At 35.2% G+C, this 21494-nt stretch overlaps 1 protein-coding gene across 1 annotated transcript; it reads right to left on the bottom strand.

Moving 5' to 3' along the window:
* Nucleotides 1-18024: 18024 nt before the first annotated feature.
* Nucleotides 18025-19395, bottom strand: LOC114394656 (cytochrome b5-like). Its single transcript, XM_028356323.1, has 3 exons — nt 19257-19395; nt 18826-18892; nt 18025-18558 (listed from the first exon to the last, which is right to left on the bottom strand). Exons 1-3 carry the CDS (start codon nt 19266-19268, stop codon nt 18296-18298), a joined length of 342 nt encoding a protein of 113 aa, XP_028212124.1. The 5' UTR covers nt 19269-19395; the 3' UTR covers nt 18025-18295.
* Nucleotides 19396-21494: the final 2099 nt, after the last annotated feature.

The following is a 21494-nucleotide window of genomic DNA, read 5'->3' as shown; positions in this document are numbered from 1 at the left end:
GGGTCTTCTAAACAGTTTGGGCCAAAATTACAATAAATAAAAATTATAACTAAAAACATATTTAACTTGGGCCTTGAAATTAGTTTGGGCCTTTAGCAACAATTAATAGTCTTGATAGTGTTTCTGCCTCTGGGCCTTCATCCTTCTCCACACGGGGGCTTTATCCTTCTCCACTTGGGTCTTCGTCCTTCTTCACTTAGGCCTTTAGCCTGTATTTGGCCAGTTTTAGGATTCTCATCATTTTCCGCTTCCTCTCTTGGCGGGCTGACACGGGGCCCATTTAAAATTCAAATTATTATTATTATTATTATTTTGAACGGCGCTTAGTGCAAAGTAGTGCGCTAAGCGAATTGTGCAGATAAGGAAACCTGTAACTCTCGCTAAGCCGGGCTCAAGGTCGACTTAGCAAATATACTGCATCCTGCATACAGAGCGGGTATGAGCTTAGCGAGTTGTTGCTAGCTTAGTGCAATTTTAGGCTGCAAGGAATTGGGCTTAGCGCAAGTGGGTCACGCTTAGCTCAATTAACCAGTAATTTGACCGCAATGAATAGGGCTTAGCACGGGTGCATCGCACTTAGCCAACAAACACAATACGCTTAGCGAGTGTACTCTTGCTTAGCCCAATTCAGATTGAATTGAATTGGGCTAAGCTCACCCTTAGAGACCCCAATTAGCTTGAGATGAAGGGGTTTGAGCGCTTAGCGCAGGCTAGCCTCGCTTAGCGAATGGAGGAGATGCGCTCAGCGCGTGATATGCGCTTAGCGAGTGGACTGTTTTCAAGAAAATGTTTTTAAGTTATCTTCAGTCCATTTTCTCAAAACATTTAAATCAAACCCCAATATCTATAACCCAATATATGCTGATATACCCCTTTTTCAATGATCATAAAGCAAATTCCAACTTATGCAATGCATGAAAAAAAAAATGAAAGGAATCAGAACTGGGTTGCCTCCCAGGAAGCACTTTTTTAACGTCATTAGCTTGATGCAGATACCTCAATGGGTGATCAAATGCAAGATGGTGTTTGACTTTACAAACTTTCCACCATGGTACAGTTTCAATCTTTGAGCATTTATCACCCATGTTCTGTTAGGGTCCTGAGATTGTGGATCATACAACTCTATTGCACCGTAAGGCCGAACTTTCTTAATGACGAAAGGTCCAGACCATTTGGACTTCAGTTTACCAGGAAATAATTTCAATCTTGAATTAAAAAGTAGTACTTGTTGTCTTGGTGTAAAATCTCTCTTCAACAGCTTTTTATCGTGATAGGCTTTGACTCTTTCTTTGTAGAGTTTTGAAGATTCATAAGCTGCTAGCCGCATTTCTTCTAATTCCAAAAGTTGAATCTTCCTTTGCTCCCTAGATGTCTTCTCATCAAAATTTAGGAATTTCAGAGTCCAATATGCTTTGTGTTCCATTTCAACTAGTAAATGACATGATTTTCCATACACCAGTTGAAAAGGAGATAAGCCAATTAGGGTCTTGTATGCAGTTCTGTAAGCCCATAGTGCATCTTCCAATTTGATTGACCAATCTTTTCTGGTTGACGCCACTGTTTTCTCTAATATCTTCTTTAATTCCCTGTTGGATACTTTGGCTTGCCAATTAGTTTGAGGGTGATAGGGGGATGCCACCTTATGATGCACATGATATTGACTCAACACCTTTTGAAGCTGAGCATTACAAAAATGTGAACCACCATCACTAATCAAAATCCGAGGCACCCCAAATCCAGCAAAAATATTCTTCTTTATAAACTTTACCACAACCTTAGCATCATTTCTTGGAGTGACCATAGCTTCCACCCATTTAGACATGTAATCAACAACCACCAAAATGTACTCATTACCTACAGATGAAGGGAAAGGACCAATGAAATCAATACCCTAGCAATCAAAAACTTCAACTTCCATAATGTTTTGAAGAGGCATTTCATTCCTTTGGGAAATTCCCCCCATTCTTTGGCATTGATCACACTTCAAGACATGGTGATGGGTATCTTTGAAGAGTGTTGGCCAGAAAAATCCTGACTGTAAGACCTTAGCCGTTGTTTTGTCTCCACCATAATGCCCTTCACATGGTGAATTATGACAATGCGACAATATACTCTTGGCCTCCTCACTTGTCACACATTTTCTAAGGAGATTATCTGCACCTACCTTGAACAAGTGTGGATCATCCCATATATAAAATCGAGCATCATGGAAAAATTTCTTCTGCTGCTGCCAAGTGAGGTCTTTGGGGATGATACCAGCTGCCTTGAAATTTGCCATGTCAACAAACCAGGGTCACTCTGCAATCAAAAACAAAGATTCATCAGGAAATTCATCTTTTATTTTAGTTTCCTTTAAAGTGACCTCTTCATTGACTAGTCTGGATAGGTGGTCTGCTACCACATTTTCAGATCCTTTCTTGTCCCTGATAACTAAATTAAATTCTTGGAGTAACAATATCCATTTGATCAGCCATGGTTTAGAATCCGCTTTCCGCAACAAATATTTAATTGCTGCATGATCAGTGTAAATTACTATCTTTGACCCCACCAAGTAAGACTGGAATTTCTCAAGTGCATAAACGATTTCCAGCAATTCTTTCTCAATCGTGGCATAATTCATCTAAGCATCATTCAACACTTTACTGGCATAATAAATGGTATGAAAAATTCTTCCCTTTCGCTATCCCAGCACAACACCTACTGCATAATCACTTGCATCACACATTAATTCAAACTCTTGTCCTCAGTCTGGTGTTGTAATCACAGGAGCAAAGACTAACTTAGCTTTGAGGGTATTAAAGGCTTCTAAACATTCATCATTAAACACAAACACAACATCCTTGTTTAGCAGATTACTTAGTGGTTTGGCGATTTTGGAAAAGTCCTTGATGAATCGTCGATAGAATCCAACATTGTTGGATCGAGTGGCCTCAGAATAATTAAGAAGAGGGGGTTGAATCAATTATTCCTAAAACTTCACCAACTAAAAATTACTCTTTTAAGGCTTTTACTTATGTTGTTAAGAGAATATGGAGTACAAGAGAAACTTAACAGAAAATAAAAGCAGAAATTAAATGCACAGCGGAAAGTAAAAGAGTAGGGAAGAAGGAAACAAACACACAAGAATTTTTATACTGGTTCAGCACAAACCCGTGCCTACCTCCAGTCCCCAAGCGACCTGCGGTCCTTGAGATTTCTTTCAACCTTGTAAAAATCCTTTTACAAGCAAAGATCCACAAGGGATGTACCCTCCCTTGTTCTCTTTGAACCTAGTGGATGTACCCTCCACTAGAACTGATCCACAAGAGATGTACCCTCTCTTGTTCTCAGTAAAACCCAAGTAGATGTACCCTCTACTTGTACCACAAAGGATGTACCCTCCAATGTGTTAAGATAAAGATCTCAGGCTGTTACACCTTTGATACTTTGTGAATGGGGATACAAAAGAATTCTCAAGCGGTTAAACCTTTGAACGCTTTTGTATTAGGGAATGGGAAGAATCAAAAGAATTCTCAGACTGTGTCATGTTGAATTCTTTGAGAAGGGAGACACAAAAGAATTCAGGCGGTTAGTCCTTCCTTCTTTTGGAAAAGAGAGAAGAGAGACACAAAAAGAATTCAGGCAGTTAGTCCTTGGCGAATTATTTTTGGGAAAGGGAGAAGAGAATGAAAAGGATGAATAACACAAGTTTTCAAGGTTTGAAAAACAAGAAAACTTCAGAAAGCTTTTGGTACAAAAGAAGAAGAAGAAGAACTTCAAAGAGATTTCAAGGCTTGTAAAGGATTGTAAGAGTTTGTTAGAAAGATTGATTTGAAAATGCAAAACAAAGCCTTGCTTTTATAGACTCTTCATGTCTGGTCAAGAAGGCCATTCAGAAGAGTTATAACTTTTAGAAAAACTTAAAACCCATTTGAAAAAGTCAAAACCTTTTTGAAGAGTTACATCTTTAGATTTTTCAGAAACAGACATTGGTAATCGATTACCAAATAAGTGTAATCTATTACACAAAGCTTTTGAGTGAAAGGATGTGACTCTTCACATTTAAATTTGAATTTCAACGTTCAAGGACACTGGTAATCGATTACCAAAACATTGTAATCGATTACAGCCTTTTGAAAATATTTGGAACGTTGTAAATTTAGTTTGAAAACATTTTCAAACTTATTTTGCTACTGGTAATCGATTACAACAATATGGTAATCCATTACCAAAGAGTAAAAACTCTTTGGTAAAGGTTTTGTGAAAAACTCATGTGCTATTCAAAGTTTTGAAAAACTTTTTAATACTTATCTTGATTGAGTCTTTTCTTCATTCTTGAATCTTGAGTCTTGAATCTTGATCTCGATTCTTGAGATCTTGAATCTTGATTCTTGTTTGTAGACTTTCTTCTTAAGTCTTGAATTCTTCTTGATTCTTGAACTCTTTGACTTGTTCTTGATTCTCTTGAGATGGATGTTCTTTGATTCTCTTGAGCTTTTTGTTCATCACTTTTGTCATCATCTTTTGTTGTCATCATTGTTATCATCAAAACACCTTTGAATCATTGTTGATTCATCATGAAGCTTTGCTTCCACAAGCATGACCCAAAAAACTCTGTATGCCTTTAACATTAACTGGAGGGGGAAGTTTATCAATAACATCAATATTTGCTTTATCCACCTCAATTCCTCTTCTGGAAATCTTGTGTCCCAGCATGATGCCTTCTTGAACCATGAAGTGGCATTTCTCTTAGTTGAGCACCAAATTAGATTCCTCACACCGTTGTAACACTTTCTCTAGATTTGCTAGGCAATTTTTAAAAGATGCGCCAAAGACAGAGAAATCATCCATAAAGACTTCAATACATTTCTTTACCAAGTCAGCAAAAATTGCCATCATACATCTTTGGAAAGTAGCTGGGGCATTACATAAATCGAAAGGCATGCGACGATAAGCAAATACACCAAAGGGGCATGTGAAAGCTGTCTTTTCTTGGTCTTGAGGATTCACTACAATTTGATTGTAGCCCGAATATCCATCTAAGAAACAGTAGAAAGATTGCCCTGCAAGTCTCTCAAGCATTTGGTCCATGAAGGGAAGCGGGTAATGGTCTTTCCTGGTGGCTTCATTCAGCTTTCTGTAATCAATACACATCCTCCACCCAGTGACTGTTCTTGTAGGAATTAGCTCATCTTTATCATTCTTTATCACTGTCATACCTCCCTTTTTGGGAACAACTTGAACAGGACTAACCCATGAACTGTCTGAGATTGGGTAGATAAGCCCTTCTTCCAGCAACTTGAACACTTCATTCCTTACTTCTTCTTTCATTATTGGATTCAGCCTTCTTTGAGGTTGTCTCACAGGCTTGTAATAAGCTTCCATATTAATTTTGTGCATACAATATGATGGACTGATACCTTTAAAATTAAAGATGTGCCAACCAATAATGGCTTTGCAACTTTTTAAAATCTGAACCAGTTGATCCTCTTCTTTCTTCTGCAAGGAGCTGCTAATTATTACAGGTTTAGCCTTATTGTCCTCCAAAAATACATACTTCAAATGTGCTGGAAGGGTCTTCAATTCTACTTTGGGCTTTTCCATTGGTCTACTGTTTTCTAATGCTTCAAACATCACATGACCAATAGACTTATCTCCTGGACCATCCAACTCTTCAATACAAGCTAGCTCTTCTCCTTCATTTTCACTGACTAGGCATTATGTCACATTGTCAAATTCTTCCTCCAAAGAAGAGTGTAATACCATGGCTGAGGCTGTTAATTCAATCTCCTGCTCCAACATTTCTTCTTCAAAACAGGCCTCACTATCATCTGGATGTTTCATTGCTTCAAATAAGTTAAAGGATATCTTTTGATCCTCTACACTTAGTTCCAATTTACCTTTACCCATGTCTAATACACAACTAGCAGTTGACAAACAGGGTTGTCCCAGAATGATTGGAACCTCATGGTCTTCATGCCTTTCTTCTTTGACAATCAGTTGATGAGGAAATGTCTTAACTTGGAGATTATTTTCTTGTTGAGTGTGTACTTGTGAGCATTGCTCCCGTTGTTGCACTTTCTCCTCATCTTCTTCTTTTAAATCATGCTTATTTACAGGGCTTTCCTCTTGAGCTTCAACCTCTACAAATTCTTCTTCTCTTCTGCCCACAGCTTGAGTCACTTCTTCTACCAGCTTACCAACCTGAATTTCTGTACTTTTAAATGCTCGTTGAATTGATTCAATTGTATCCTTGAATTGCATTAACAAGTTGTCCAGATTGAAACCTCTTTCTGCCTCCTTTTGATAGTAGGTTCGTAACTCTGGTTCCCTTTGATAATCTTCTAAAGAATAGCTCTTGCCTAAATGAATCTCATGATTTTGCATTGAATTTTGATTAGCTTTAGAGCTAGCATGATATGCTATGAATTTTTCAAACACACTTTCAAGATCAGGAGCTCTTTCTTCTTCATAATGATTGTAAGGATTAAACTCCTGTCTCCACCCAGAATTATTCGTGGAATAGAGATAACAATTGTCCTTGTAATGCTCTCTTTGACAAAAATCACAATTTATTTGTGGAATAGAAATAATAATCTCCAAGATGCTGAATTAGAAGATTGAACTTCTTCGTCTAAAATGGAAGCTACTGTCCTGTCTTGCAGCAATTTCCTTCTCCTTTCAGCTCGGTTCCTTCTTAAAGTGGCTTCAATTTCCAAGTCCAGAGGAAATAAATTACCTATAGGAGATCTATGCATACAAAACACTGACAGAAACAACGGTTATCCAATTCAAGAAGAAAACAACTATAAACAAAATAAGTATTCACAAGTAATAAAAGAATAACAAATAGAAACTTAAAGAATTGAACTAAACTTCCCAAATAGAAAGAAGCTCCCCGACAACGGTGCCATAAACTTGTTCGACGGCTGACAAGTGCACCGGATTGCGCAAGTAGTATAAAACGGTAAGTGAATACCGAGTATCGAACTCTCGGGGAACTTGTTTTACTTGGTAAAACTGTGGTTCAGTAAATAAGTGTCTTTGGATGAAAGTTTGGTGTGTGGTATGGACAAGTATGCAAACTAAACTATTCAAAAGTAAATCACGTGCATAGTGGTGTGTGAAATTTTTACAATTTTTAGTTATTGTCTTTGTAATTTTAGTTATTGCTTTACATTTTTAGTTATTGCTGTCTCCTTTTAACATTAAATATTCTTTTAATTCATAGTTATTAATAAATTTATCATGAAATTTTTCTGTTAAAAACTGTTTCAAAACAAAATGAAAATTATATATGTTGTGGTGTGTGCTGTGTGGTTTGATTTAAAATTTGCAGGTTAATTTTTGGGTTTATTGAAAAAATAGACAGTGTATTAAAAAGAATTCCTAAAAATAGCATTGGTTTTTTAAAAAATCCGATGTTAACCTACACTAACAACATCATTTTTTTTAAATAAATCAATGTTGACTGCCAATGTTAACATTGATTTTGTTAGAAAACCGATGTTAACATATAATGACAGCATCGGTTTTTTGAAAAATCGATGTTAACGTTGGCAGTTAACATCGATTTTAGTAGAAAATCAATGTTAACATTGATAGTTAACATCAGTTTTTGTAGAAAATTGATGTTAACGTTTGACAGTTAACATCCATTTTTTTAGAAAACTGATGTTAACGTTGGAACTTAACATTGGTTTTGATAAAAAAAACTGATGTTAACTGACAACGTTAGTATGAACATATATACTTTTTTTTGTGTAATTCTTATTATATAACATAGGTTATTTAAATAATCGATGTTGTTATTTTACGTTAACATCGGTTTTCAAAAATTGATGTTAACGATAATACTTTCAATGTCGGTACTTTCAACATCGATTAATAATCAATGTTAAAAATCTTAAATAACCAATGTTAAAAGCTTATTTTCTAGTAGTGTATCAACGAAAGCGAGTACAATTACTCTACAAACCTTGTTGAAGTAACAAAGATCCATTGACCACTTATCCCTTCAGTAATCATTACAAAACAAAAGAAAAAAAAAGTTATGACTAGCGTAATAAATAAAATTGAAATATGTACCAATAAATAAATATAAGAGAAATGCCTCTCAGACATCAATTCCATGTACGTAATGTAGAGGCTTTATATGTTGAAGGTGGCATGGTTTGGCTATTGCCCACTACGTACTGCTCATCAATGTTGGCCATTGGAGATGTGATTTCATGCGTGTTAGCTACATCTTGTAATATATTCTGCATTGAGTTTCTTTATTCCTCGAATCAGCTGAGTATTTATGATAGCAACTAATGAAATTTCCACAATGCCCTATGGTCCTAGATCAATAGTTTCACACTCTCAAATTAGGACATTTTTCTTAGAGAACACGTGTATTTTTCTTTTATGAGAGATAATTTTGTTAATAAGGTTAGATGTATAATACTATTATAGGTTTTATTTTTTTATGATTATTTAGTGCAATTGTATAGTTACAAAACCCAACTTAAGATTACTAGTTGAGTTGGAACACTTTCATGCAATTAGATTCATGCACTCAAGGGTCTCAAACTATGACTTTTGAAGACAACCAAAGTTTCCCTAGAAATAACAGAGATTGAATGAGAAATTATTACATAAACCTTGACTGTTATGGTCTCGATCAATTTTTATGTAACACATAATCAAATTTATTTTTTGGGTAAATAAATTACCAAATTTATCTTTAAAAGTGTGATCGAGTGACAAATTGATTTTTGAAAGATGAAAAATATAAATTTAGTTTTTGAATATGCAAAAAGTACAACAAATGTGAAATCATTTGTCATTAAGTTGTAATATTTAAAGATCAAGTTTGACAATACTTATTTTTTAAGAACTAATTTAATATTAAGTTAAAAAGTTTAAACATCAATTTGTCATTAAATTGCCTACACGATTAATTTATCACACTTTTATATATTCACAAACTAAATTTAAATTTTTCACCTTTTATGAATCAATTTGTTATTATTTCACACTTTCATGAATGAATCTGACTACCATAAACATATAATAGTTTGGGACTATGTAATAATTTCTCCAATTCAACTTTTGAATTGGTCTCAGTTGATGTCATCAAGCTCTGATATCAAATCCTTGAACAAAAAATAAGAAAAGTGTGAAGAAAAATAAACATTACTTTTCATTTTTGAAGATCTCATTCGTTTGGACACTTCACCCCGACTAATATTTTGTCTGTCATTTAATTACTTCCCTTTTCTCACTTCGTGCTTCTTCACTCTGTCTCACTTTTGCTTCTTAATTTGTTTTAGAATAACTCGAATGATCTCTTAAGAGTAATATTCACATTTCGGTATATTTTCTGCTCTATTTCTTTATTAGATTTCAATTGGGTTAAAAATGATTTTATCTTTAATGTAACGCGTTTATAAAATATGAAAGGATTTAATAAAAATAAATGAAATTTTGTATAATGAGTGAGAACCAGTGGTTAACAACATTTTTTTTACAATTCTATAAAAAAATAATGGTTGATTATTGAATAGAAACTTTACTGAGTGCATCATTAAAAGTTGAATTTTAATGTAGCATATTTATAAAACGGGTCTTGTTAACTGCCTTAAGAACATTAGACAAAGAATCAATAGAAAAGTTTTGATTAATTGAAAATCACAGTGAAATTACTTTTGGAAATCACAATGTTGTATGTTGATATATAGTACTCTCTTTTTCGGAATTAGTGTCTACCAAAGATATTCTTCAACCAATAGTTAGAGAATAATCCTTACGCAACGTACAAATTATTAAAAAAGTGAATTTTACTTCTTCCAACCTTAACCGTATTCCAAGAGCACTAGTTAGAAGTCTAGAATTTGTTAGAACAAATGAGACAATGGGTGAAAGTTTGAAAAAGAAAAAAAAAAGTTTCAAGTCCCACATCACTCAGAGTAAACACTTGAATAGTGTTTCACTCCCTATATATAGAGAGCCTCTTTCTTCATTTTTTCTTGTCCTAGTTGAGAAACATTTCCTAAACTTTTCTTTCTCCCTCTCATATCTTGGCCAATGCATTTCCGGCAAACTTCTCCCTCTTTCTTTCTGTCGCTCTAAATTTTCGGTTGGCTATAAGAGTGACTTTTCAAGTCATTTTTCGGTTGGCTATTAGAGTGACTTTTCAAGTCATATTTTCAGGTGGCTTTAGAGTGACTTTTCAAGTCATACAAGAGGGTATAATTCTAGAAAGGTTCCCTCAGTGCAGTGGGAATCTTACACAGTGATCTGGGCTGTTTTATCCTGGGAACTTCGTGGTTGATAGTTTGCTTGCACAACTTTTGGGCATTGCCACGGAATGTCTTAAAAAAAGTGACATTGTCTGCAACTCAGTCAGTAATTTGTTCGATTTGCCATAAATTAATTTTACAACAATTTTAAGACGCTTTTCGATTCTGCCATGGCTACCATAAATATTACTGGCTCGAACAACAATGACCTCAACAAACCTTTTAGGTTTGAAGGGTATCATTTCAAACGTTGGCAACAAAAGATGATGTTTTCTTTAACTATGAGGAAAGTTGCCTATGTTTTGAACGCTGATATTCCAGTGGTACCTGAAGATGCTGAGAAGGAAGTGAAGGATAAAATGACTATAGAATTAGCTCTCTGAATGAAAATGATTACCTATGCAAGAATTTCATTCTGAATGGGTTAGCTGATGATCTCTATGATTATTATAGCCCATATAAGTCTGCCAAATTAGTTTGGCTGACTCTGGAAAAGAAGTATGATACTGAGGAAGCTGGGACTAAAAAGTATGTTGTTAGCCGCTACCTCAAGTATTAAATGACTGATGATAAATCAGTAGAGTCTCAATCCCATGAGATACAGAAAATTGCTCATGATATCATATCAGAGGGTATGGCTTTGGATAAGCAATTTCAGGTTGCTGTCATCATAGACAAGCTGCCTCCTGGCTAGAAGGATTTCAAAAACCTTCTCAGACACAAGACCAAAGAATTCTCTTTGGAGTCTCTGATCACACGTCTGCGCATTGAGGAAGAGGCACACAAGCAAGATCAGAAAGATGAAGTGTTGATTGTGTCTCACAACAACACCATGACTCAAGAGCCATACATAGCTATGATAATTGAGATCAATATGATTGGAGGATCAGATGGATGATGGGTAGACATTGGCACCTCCCACCATGTCTGCTATGATCATGCTATGTTTAAAACATACACAAATGTTGAAAATAAGAAAGTGCTTCTGGGTGATTCCCACACCACTACTATTGCTGGAACTGGAGATGTTGAACTGAAGTTTACCTCTGGAAAGACTTTGATCCTCAAAGATGTGATGCATACTCCAGAGATGAGAAAGAATCTGGTTTCTGGTTTTCTTTTAAACAAGGCTGGGTTTACTCAGACCATAGGTGCAGATTTATTTACTTTGACCAAGAATGGGATATTTGTAGGGAAAAGGTACGCCACTGATGGCATGTTCAAATTGAATCTTGATATTAACAAAGTTTCTCCTTCTGCTTACATGCTGTGTGATTTTAATATCTGGCATTCTAGACATTGTCATATAAATAGTCGTTGCATATCTAACATGAGTAACTTAGGTTTTATTCCAAAGCTATCTTCAAATCACTTTAAAAAATGTGTTTTTTGCAGTCAATCTAAAATAACCAAGAAATCACATAAATCAGTAGTTAAAGAATCTGAGCCATTGGACTTAATACATTATGATATATGTGAATTTGATGGAACGTTGACCAGAAATGGAAAACGATATTTTACCACTTTTATTGATGACTGCTCTGATTATACATATGTATATCTTATGAAAAATAAAAGTGAAGCGCTTGACATGTTTAAGTTATATGTAACAGAATTTGAAAATCAATTCAATAAGAAAATTAAGAAACTTCGAAGTGATAGAGGCTCAGAGTATGATTCTAGTTTGTTTAATGAGTTTTATAATTTGCATGGAATCATACATGAGACGACTGCTCCATATTCATATGAAATGAACGGTAAAGCTGAAAGAAAGAACATAACTTTTATAGAATTAGTTGTAGCTACTATGTTAAGTTCAAGTGCAACATCTTTTTGGTGGGGCGAAATTTTATTAACTGCTTGTTATGTGCTAAATAGAATCCCCAAATCAAAAAGTAAGACATCTCCCTATGAGATATTAAAGAAAAGACAACCAAATTTGTCCTATTTGAGAACTTGGGGATGCCTGGCCTATGTAAGGATCCCAGACCCCAAGAGGGTTAAACTCGCAAGTAGAGCCTATGGATGCGTGTTCATCAGTTATGCTATTAATAGCAAAGCGTATAGGTTTCATGACCTAAACGCAAAAGTGATCATAGAGTCAAATGATGCTGATTTTTATGAAAATAAATTTCCTTTTAAATTAAGGAATAGTGGGGGTACTTCATCCAGTCATCTCCCTGCTATTAGTAGTGAAAATCTTGCACCACCAGAACCAGAAATAAAGCCTCGAAGAGGTAAGAGAGCAAGAATTGCTAAAGACTATAGGCCCGATTATATGGCCTATACATTAGATGAGGATCCATCTAACCTCCAAGAAGCTTTGTCTTCTTTGGATGATGATGATGCAATCCTCCATAGGAAGGGACCAGTCACTAGAGCCATGAGCAAGAGGCTCCAAGAGGATTGGGCTAGAGCTGCTAAAGAAGGCCCTAGGATTCTCATGAACCTTAGGGTAGATTTCTGAGCCCACGGGCCAAGGTTGGGTCCAATTATCTTTGTACATATTAGACTAGGATGTCATTATATTTGGTCCTTGTATTTAGGGCTCCATAATGTAGGTAGGGTACCCTAGAAATATAGGATTTTTCAGCCCTTGTATTTTAGGGCACCTAGACTAGTTTTTGTATTAGGGGTAGTTTTGTAATTTCACATGCGCTAAGTGAATATTTGATGTGTGTGTTGGAAAATAAATTTAATTGAATTGGTAGAAGCCCAATCCAATTAAATTTTAGAGGGGGAGGTGAACATTTGCTAACTACATCCCATTGCTACATCATATAGTCACACTTTGTGCATGTCCTTCATGCTTTACATGCTTCATGACACCTAAGCACACTTAGTGGAGAATCTTGGAATTGATCTTGGATTAGTAGGCTGAACCATAACTAAAATTCACTAATCATAATTAGTGAAATTTTGGCTCCAAAGTTTGGCTCCAAAGTTTTCCTTCTCCCTAACTCCATCTCTTAAAAAGAGTAGTTCCATTTGTTGTCTATATTCTTCAACACTCATACTCCCTTGTCTAAGCCTTTGGAGCTTGTCCATAAGCATTGCACTAGGTGTGTGGCTTGTTTACAAGCCAAGTCTAGGGTGATGCCTCATGGGCTATACACACCCTTACCCATCCCCTTTGCACCTTGGGTAGACATTAGTATGGACTTTGTCCTTGGGCTTCCTAGAACCCAAAGAGGTGTAGACTCTATCTTTGTGGTGATCGATAGGTTTAGCAAGATGGCACACTTTATACCATGCCACAAGGTGGATGATGCTTCCCACATCTCAAAACTCTTTTTCAGGGAAGTTGTGAGACTCCATGGTTTGCCTAGGACCATTGTGTCAGATAGAGAAGCTAAGTTTCTTAGCCACTTCTAGAAAACCTCATGGGCTAAGCTAAGAACTAAACTTCTTTTCTCTACCACTTGTCATCCACAAACTGATGGGCAAATAGAGGTAGTGAATAGGTCTTTATCCACCCTTTTAAGGGATCTTCTGAAAGGCAACCATAAGTCTTGGGATGAGTATCTTCCTCATGTAGAATTTTCCTACAACAAGGGGGTTCATAGAACCACCAAGCAGTCCCCTTTTAAGGTTGTCTATGGGTTTAATCCCACTAGGCACTTCTTTTATACATAAAGAAGGGGAATCTAGGTCAGAGTTTGTAAAGAAGTTGCATGAGAGGGTTAAGAACTAAATAAAGAACCAAACAAAGGTGTATTCAACTAAAGGCAATAGAGAAAGAAAAGAGCTAGTTCTTAATGAGGGTGACAGGGTTTGGCTCCAGCTTAGGAAGGATAGATTCCCTACTAAAAGGAAATTCAAGCTTAGCCCTTGAGGGGATGGACCTTTTCAGGTTTTGGAGAGGATCAATAACAATGCCTATAGGTTGGAACTCCCATAAGAGTATGAAGTCAGCACCACTTTTAACATTTCTGATTTAATTCCTTTTGCAGGTGGAGCTGATATTGAGGAGGAGGAACTAACAGATTTGAGGTCAAATCCTCTTCAAGGGGGAGGGGATGATGCAATCCTCCCTAGGAAGGGACCAGTCACTAGAGCCATGAGCAAAAGGATTGAGCTAGAGCTGCTGAAGAAGGCCCTAGGATTCTCATGAACCTTAGGGTAGATTTCTGAGCCCACGGGCCAAGGTTGGGTCCAATTATCTTTGTACATATTAGACTAGGATGTCATTATATTTGGTCCTTGTATTTAGGGCTCCATAATGTAGGTAGGGCCTAGAAATATAGGATTTTTCAGCCCTTGTATTTTGGGCACCTAGACTTGTTTTTGTATTAGGGGTAGTTTTGTAATTTCACATGCACTAAGTGAATATTTGATGTGTGTGTGTTGGGAAATAAATTTAATTGAATTGGTAGAAGCCCAATCCAATTAAATTTTAGAGGGGGGAGGTGAACAAGTGCTTACTACACCCCATTGCTACATCATATAGTCACACTTTGTGCATGTCCTTCATGCTTTACATGCCTCATGACACGTAAGCACACTTAGTGGAGAATCTTAGAATTGATCTTGGATTAGTGGGCTGAACCATAACTAAAATTCACTAATCATAATTAGTGAAATTTTGGCTCCAAAGTTTGACTCCACAAATTCAATTTCAAATTCAAGTGAAATTTGAATTGAAATTCAAATTTCCCTCCAATTTTGTGTGACACTTAGGCTATAAATAGAGGTCATGTGTGTTCATTTTTTTGGAACTTTGATAATTTGAAAATTAAACTTCAGATTTCAGAGCTTTTTTAGAGCTCAAAATTTTGTGCTCTTCTCTTCCTCTCCCTTCATTCATCTCCTTCTTCCTCCAAGCTCTTATCCATGGCCTCCTATGGTGGTGAGCTTCTTCTAGACTCATCTTCTCCTTGAAGTGACGTCTCCTCTCTCTCTTCCTTCTCCATTCCGCTTCCATTCATCTTCCAAGAAGCAAAGGAATCCATTGATGAAGAAGATCCTAGGCCTACAAGCTCCAATGGAGCTTACATCAGCTGACTTGTGGCAAGAAGCCATTAATGATGAGATGGATTCTTTAAAATCTAACAAGTCCTGGCATTTAGTATACTTGCCTCCTGGTTGGAAACCAATTGGTTCTAAATGGATCTTGAAAAAGAAACTAAAACCTGATGGTACTGTGGATAAATACAAGGCTCGCCTTGCAGCCAAGGGTTTTAGGCAAAGAGAGAATGTGGATTTCTTCGACACCTTTTCACCAGTCACTAGAATAACATCTATTCGGGTGCTAATATCTCTTTTTGTTATTCACAGTCTAGTGGTACACCAAATGGATGTTAAAACTACTTTTTTAAATGGTGAATTGGAAGAGTAAATCTATATGGAGCAACCTGAAGGGTTTGTGATTCATGGACAAGAAGATAAAGTCTGCAAGTTAGATAAATCTTTGTATGGTCAAAAACAAGCACCTAAGCAGTGGCATGAAAAGTTTGATAACTTAATAGTCTCGAATGGGTTTAAGGTGAACGAAAGTGACAAATGCATTTACTACAAATAATATTTGCACTATCATATGTGTATATGTCGATGACCTTCTCATATTTGGTTCAAATATTCATGTAGTGAACGATGTGAAATCATTGTTGTGTAACAACTTTGATATGAAAGACCTCGGAGAAGCAAGTGTAATCCTTGGTATTAAGATTATCAGGTCAAAAGAGGGAATTTCTCTGGATCAATTTCACTACATTGAGAAGATCTTAAAGAAATATGACTACTTTGACTGTAAACCTACTAGTACACCATATGATCTAAGTGTAAAACTGTTTAATAACACTGGTGAAGGTATACGACAAACTGAGTACGCAAGTATCATTGGCAACCTTAGGTATGCCACTGATTGTACTTGACCCGACATAGCCTATGTTGTGGGATTATTATGCAGGTTTACCAGTAGACCTAGTATGGAGCATTGGCACTCTATTGAAAGGGTAATGAGGTACCTTAAAAGAACCATAAACCTAGGATTACATTATAAAAGGTTTCCCGGTGTACTTGAAGGATACAACGATGCAAATTGGAACACTATTTCAGATGATTCCAAAGCAACCAGCGGCTAATATTTAGCATAGCTAGTGGGGCTGTTTCTTGGAAGTCAAAGAAACAAACTATCTTGGCTCAATCCACTATGGAATTTGAGATGATAGCACTAGCAACTGCTAGTGAGGAAGCAAGTTGGCTGAGAAGCTTACTTGCAGAGATTCCTTTATGGGAAAGACCGATACCAACTGTGTTGATCCATTGCGATAGTACCGCAACTATTGCAAAAATTGAGAACCGTTATTACAATGGTAAGAAACGACAGATACGTCGTAAGCACAGCACTGTTAGAGAATTACTCTCAACAGGAGCTGTTAGAGTGGATCACGTACGCACTGATGATAATTTAGCAGATCCTTTGACGAAAGGATTAGCTAGAGAGAAAGTCCGTAACACTTCTAAAAGAATGGGACTATTGCCCTTACTGCAATGATCATTCATGATGGTAACCCGACCTAAATGACTGGAGATCCCAAGAACTAGGTTCAATGGGTAATAACAAGTTATGAAGTGATATGAGATGAACATGCTGTTATAAGTGAAAATAGCATGATTCCTGAAGTAACAAGAGGATGAGTTATGAAAAAATTCTTAATTCTTAATGAGATCTATACTCTATGTTGAGCGGAGTACCTAGGCTACAGGAGTACTCTTGATAGACTCACTTATGTGAATGTGGAAGTGGGGGCCGCTTCATATGAAATTTTGGGCAAAAATTTCTAGAGCGTTCACTATATCGGGATAGGCGTGCATGGCCTTTAACGCACGGACTTTATAGAATACACCTATGAAAAGGTTGTGTGTGGTTTGATGTCGGAGATAGAGTTCAAGACTTCGAGTCACTCTAGTAAAATCTGAATCTTGCTCACTATGCAAAGGTTCAAGTTGTATGACACCTTTGTTTATGCACAATTTTATGAAATCCTCAAAAATCTTTTTTTTTTCAAATTTCAAGTGAGGGATTGTTAGAACAAATGAGACAATGGGTGAAAGTTTGAAAAAGAAAAAAAAAGCTTCAAGTCCCACATCGCTCAGAGTAAACACTATAGTAAACACTTGAATAGTGTTTTACTCCCTATATATAGAGAGCCCCTTTCTTCATTTTTTTCTTGTCCTAGTTGAGAAACATTTCCTCAACTTTTCTTTCTCCCTCCCATATCTCAGTCGATGCATTTCCGGCAAACTTCTCCCTCTTTCTTTCTGTCGCTCTAAATTTTCGGTTGACTATAAGAGTAACTTTTCAAGTCATATTTTCGGTTGGCTATTAGAGTGACTTTTCAAGTCATATTTTTGATTGGCTGTTAGAGTGACTTTTCAAGTCATATTTTTGGGTGGCTTTAGAGTGACTTTTCAAGTCATACAAGAGGGTGTAATTCTAGAAAGGTTCCCTCAGTGCAGTGGGAATCTTACACAGTGATCTGGGCTATTTTATCCTGGGGACTTCGTGGTTGATAGTCTGCTTACACAACTTTTGGGTAGTGCCACGAAACGTCTTAAAGAAAGCGTCATTGTCCGCGACTCAGCCAGTAATTTGTTCGATTTGCCATAAATTAATTTTACAACAAAATTGAATTAAGTCTTTACTTGTAAACTCTAAAGATAGAGATGTGTACCAAATGCAAAATAGTGAAAATGTTGGAGCAAAATTCCTATAATGACAAGTCACAGTTTTACATTAGAAATTGAAAATCCAATCTACTTTCCAAAAGATAACTTTATTAGTGTATCCAGAATCTCATACAATTCAAATTCTAAAACTACCAAAACTTCAAATAGCAGAAAATGGTTCTGGTAGCTTATCAAGGAGAGGGTAAGACAACCAGAAATTCAACAACAAATGACAGTGACAAAGAAAACATAATGGTTTATCCTATTGATCCCATATAATGGTAGTTCCATAGAACAAAACAAGCTAAATTTGAAAGTAAGGATTGAATAAAATTCAAGTGCTCATGCAGTTTAAGTGGCTATGTAGATTTGGTGTTGTAGAAACGAATACCAACCGCAACACCCAAGATAAGCAGGGGAAGTAGAAACTGGAGCATCTTGGTCATGGAGTCTGATGATGATGATGTCTTGTCCTGATTATTTTGAGGTTGTGTTAGAGGAGTGTGCTGAACCTTGGTAGGGATGGTTGATGGATCAATGTCTCCAACATATAAATCATCCAACATGGCTCTAGCACCTTTACTGTGACCAACATCCTCAAAGTCATCAGTGGCGTCTTTCCCTGCAAACAAGTGACATTTTGTGTTGTCAAAAGACATTTGAATGCATGTAACTCAAGTGAGTGACACCAACATAGATGCATAAATCAAGGGTATGTTTGGATACGCATCTGTTGCATTTATATTGAAATTCATGTTTTCAACGCGAAAGCAAGTAGTAACTCTTGGTTGCTTCAGCTATTACACATGTCAGATGTAATATGATGCAAAATCAAACGTGCGGTAAGTGTATTTAGAGAAAATGATAGATATCTAAGACACATATATACCTGTGGAAGACAACAAGACATCATCCCCACCAGGATGGTCATCTAAGAATTTTGTGACATTATAAACCTGTTCTGGAAAAAGAAAAGAAATTATGAAAAAAATATTGATAAGAGGCTGCTAACACAACATGAAAGCTCGTTAAAATTTTAATCTGATGTGAAGTATCAATTATGAAATGAAATAAATGCTTCATAAACTGCTATATGTTTGTGTGTGTGTGAATTCGGTGGCTTTCAGATGTTGCATTGTCTTGAGCAGCTTCATATGCTTGGAAAAGGAATGTTAGATGCAAAACAAAGCACAAAAACACCTTAAAATTGTTTAAAAGATTCCAAATTGCAAATACTATTAAACCTAATTAGCTAATTTATCCCTGTCACAATCAAATTTTATGACATATCCGCAGAGTAGCAGTAATATAGATATCAACCTTCAGAACCATTGCTTAGAAAAACAAAGAGAATAGAGAAAACGTTTAAGATTATGTTTAGTAGACACCAAATGGTAGTCTAAACCATAAGAAAGAAAGACACAGAGGAGGGGAAGTAATAACGTGGCAGGTGATAGAACACAGAGAGAGAAAGGGAGAGAAATGAGAGATGTTAGATAAGTGTTTATTTATTGAAATGTCCATCTCAGTCCATGTATCATTGTTGAATCGTTTACATATAACCACATAAAAAAGGACTAGATAAAAGTAGATATTGAGATGTCAATTTTATAATTAATTTCAATATTTCAAGAAACAATCTACTGTATTAAGCACATGACCAGCAGTTGTAAATTTTCTAAATAGCAAATAAAAAAAAAAAAAAAAACTGAACCATCAACATAGATTGTCTTTTAATATAACGTGTTTTGACTGGCAACACACGACACAAATTGTGTAGGCCAAGTACTTTCATTCTACCATACTTATTTTCATATCAAGTGAAATTCATATTGGTCTTATTAATTATGTTGATCCTATTTTCAAATTAGTAGGATTCACATGAATTTCAACTAATAGAAGAGAATATATTAAAAAGAGTGTTATGGAGTGTGTTGTCAACCCTCCTCGTACCTATCTAGTAAAAATACTCTCAGGAACAAATATGTGGAACACTGATGAATCATAACACAACCAACCCAATCTTGATTTGCTTAATTGAAATTCTTACGGAATATACCGAGATAAAGAAGAATTGAATTTCAGAGATAATTAATTACCGAAAGAATCAATTTTACGTGAATTCATGTAATTTACAAATAATCACTTCTCATACTGCATGTAGATAAGTCATAGGAAATTAGGAATTAATCCTGATGCCCATTTCCAAAATAAGGTTGTTAATTGTAACAAAAAAAATAAACGCCCCACACAAAAACATCTAAAATGCTTCATCATGATCATACACTAGCATATAATGTCATTCACGCCACACAAAAATATATATATAAAGTTGAATCTCATGATCAGATCCAATTGAACCTTTCATCGTATTGCACAATTCCATTCCATGTGAGTTTTCCAACAATAATTAAATAAAATACACAAAACCCAGATGGTAAAATCACAAACAAATTTGCATCAATGCATGCATTGGTCACATTATATATATATATATATATATATATATATATATATATATATATATATATATATATATATATATATATATACCTTGCCATCAATGATGAGCCAGCAATCTTTGGATGTGTTGTGCTCAGATACTTCGGCCAAAGTGTAAACCTTGCGCTCCCCACCCATTTGTCTAAGGAGAGCAATACAATGTTGTCTCTTCGAAGGGTTTGATGATTTTGATAATTGCGTTATTTGGTATTCAGATGTTAAAAGGGGTTCAACGCGAGGAACACGGAGATCGGTGAGAATGGTTGGTTAGTTATATGAAATTCTTCAGCAATGGTTATGCCACCTATTACCTTTAAGACATAGGAGCATAACTATTAAACTTTTTATTGTTTTTTGGAACTACAAAGTAAATTTAATTTCTGAAATTGTAAAACTATTATTTTAGGATAAAAACATGTTAGCACCTTTTTTTGAAAGAAATGTTTTATTTTAACTCAGGAGTTTTGGAAAAAAATCTATAGATATCGATTAATGCAATATAAAAAAATGTAGTAGTTTAAAAAGTACAATTTTTTTATACTTTCAAATCTAATATATATATATATATATATATATAATTATATAATTTGATTCTATGGAATGATAATTTTTTTTACACAATTTTATATTCATTCTCTTCAAAATTATTAAATAATATTATTCAATTCATTTTAATGATTCTTATTTCATTAATTGATCGTGATACCATTAGTTGAGACATTTCTTCTATTTAGAAATAATTATATTTCTAATGATATATAAGATTGAAAAATTAACAATAAAAAATAATTTAAAATTGAATCAATTCATTACATTTTAAATTGATTATGAAAAATTTATATCATATGATACTCAATTTATTTAATGCATTGTAATTATGATAATTTTTTTATTAATTATCATAATTTTCCATAAATTATATGTATAATTAATTTGAAAATTATAAATTCTTTTTTTGTGAGGTATAATTCTTTTTTGATATTTTACGAGTTTCTATATACATTCTATTATTTACCAATACTTAATATAATTATTATATTAGTATTTAATGCAATA

Source organism: Glycine soja, chromosome 18, assembly GCF_004193775.1.
Source record: "Glycine soja cultivar W05 chromosome 18, ASM419377v2, whole genome shotgun sequence".
Classification (NCBI taxonomy): domain Eukaryota; kingdom Viridiplantae; phylum Streptophyta; class Magnoliopsida; order Fabales; family Fabaceae; genus Glycine; species Glycine soja.
The sequence above is the reverse complement of the archived record's forward strand: the minus strand, read 5'-3'. Positions and strand labels throughout refer to the sequence as shown.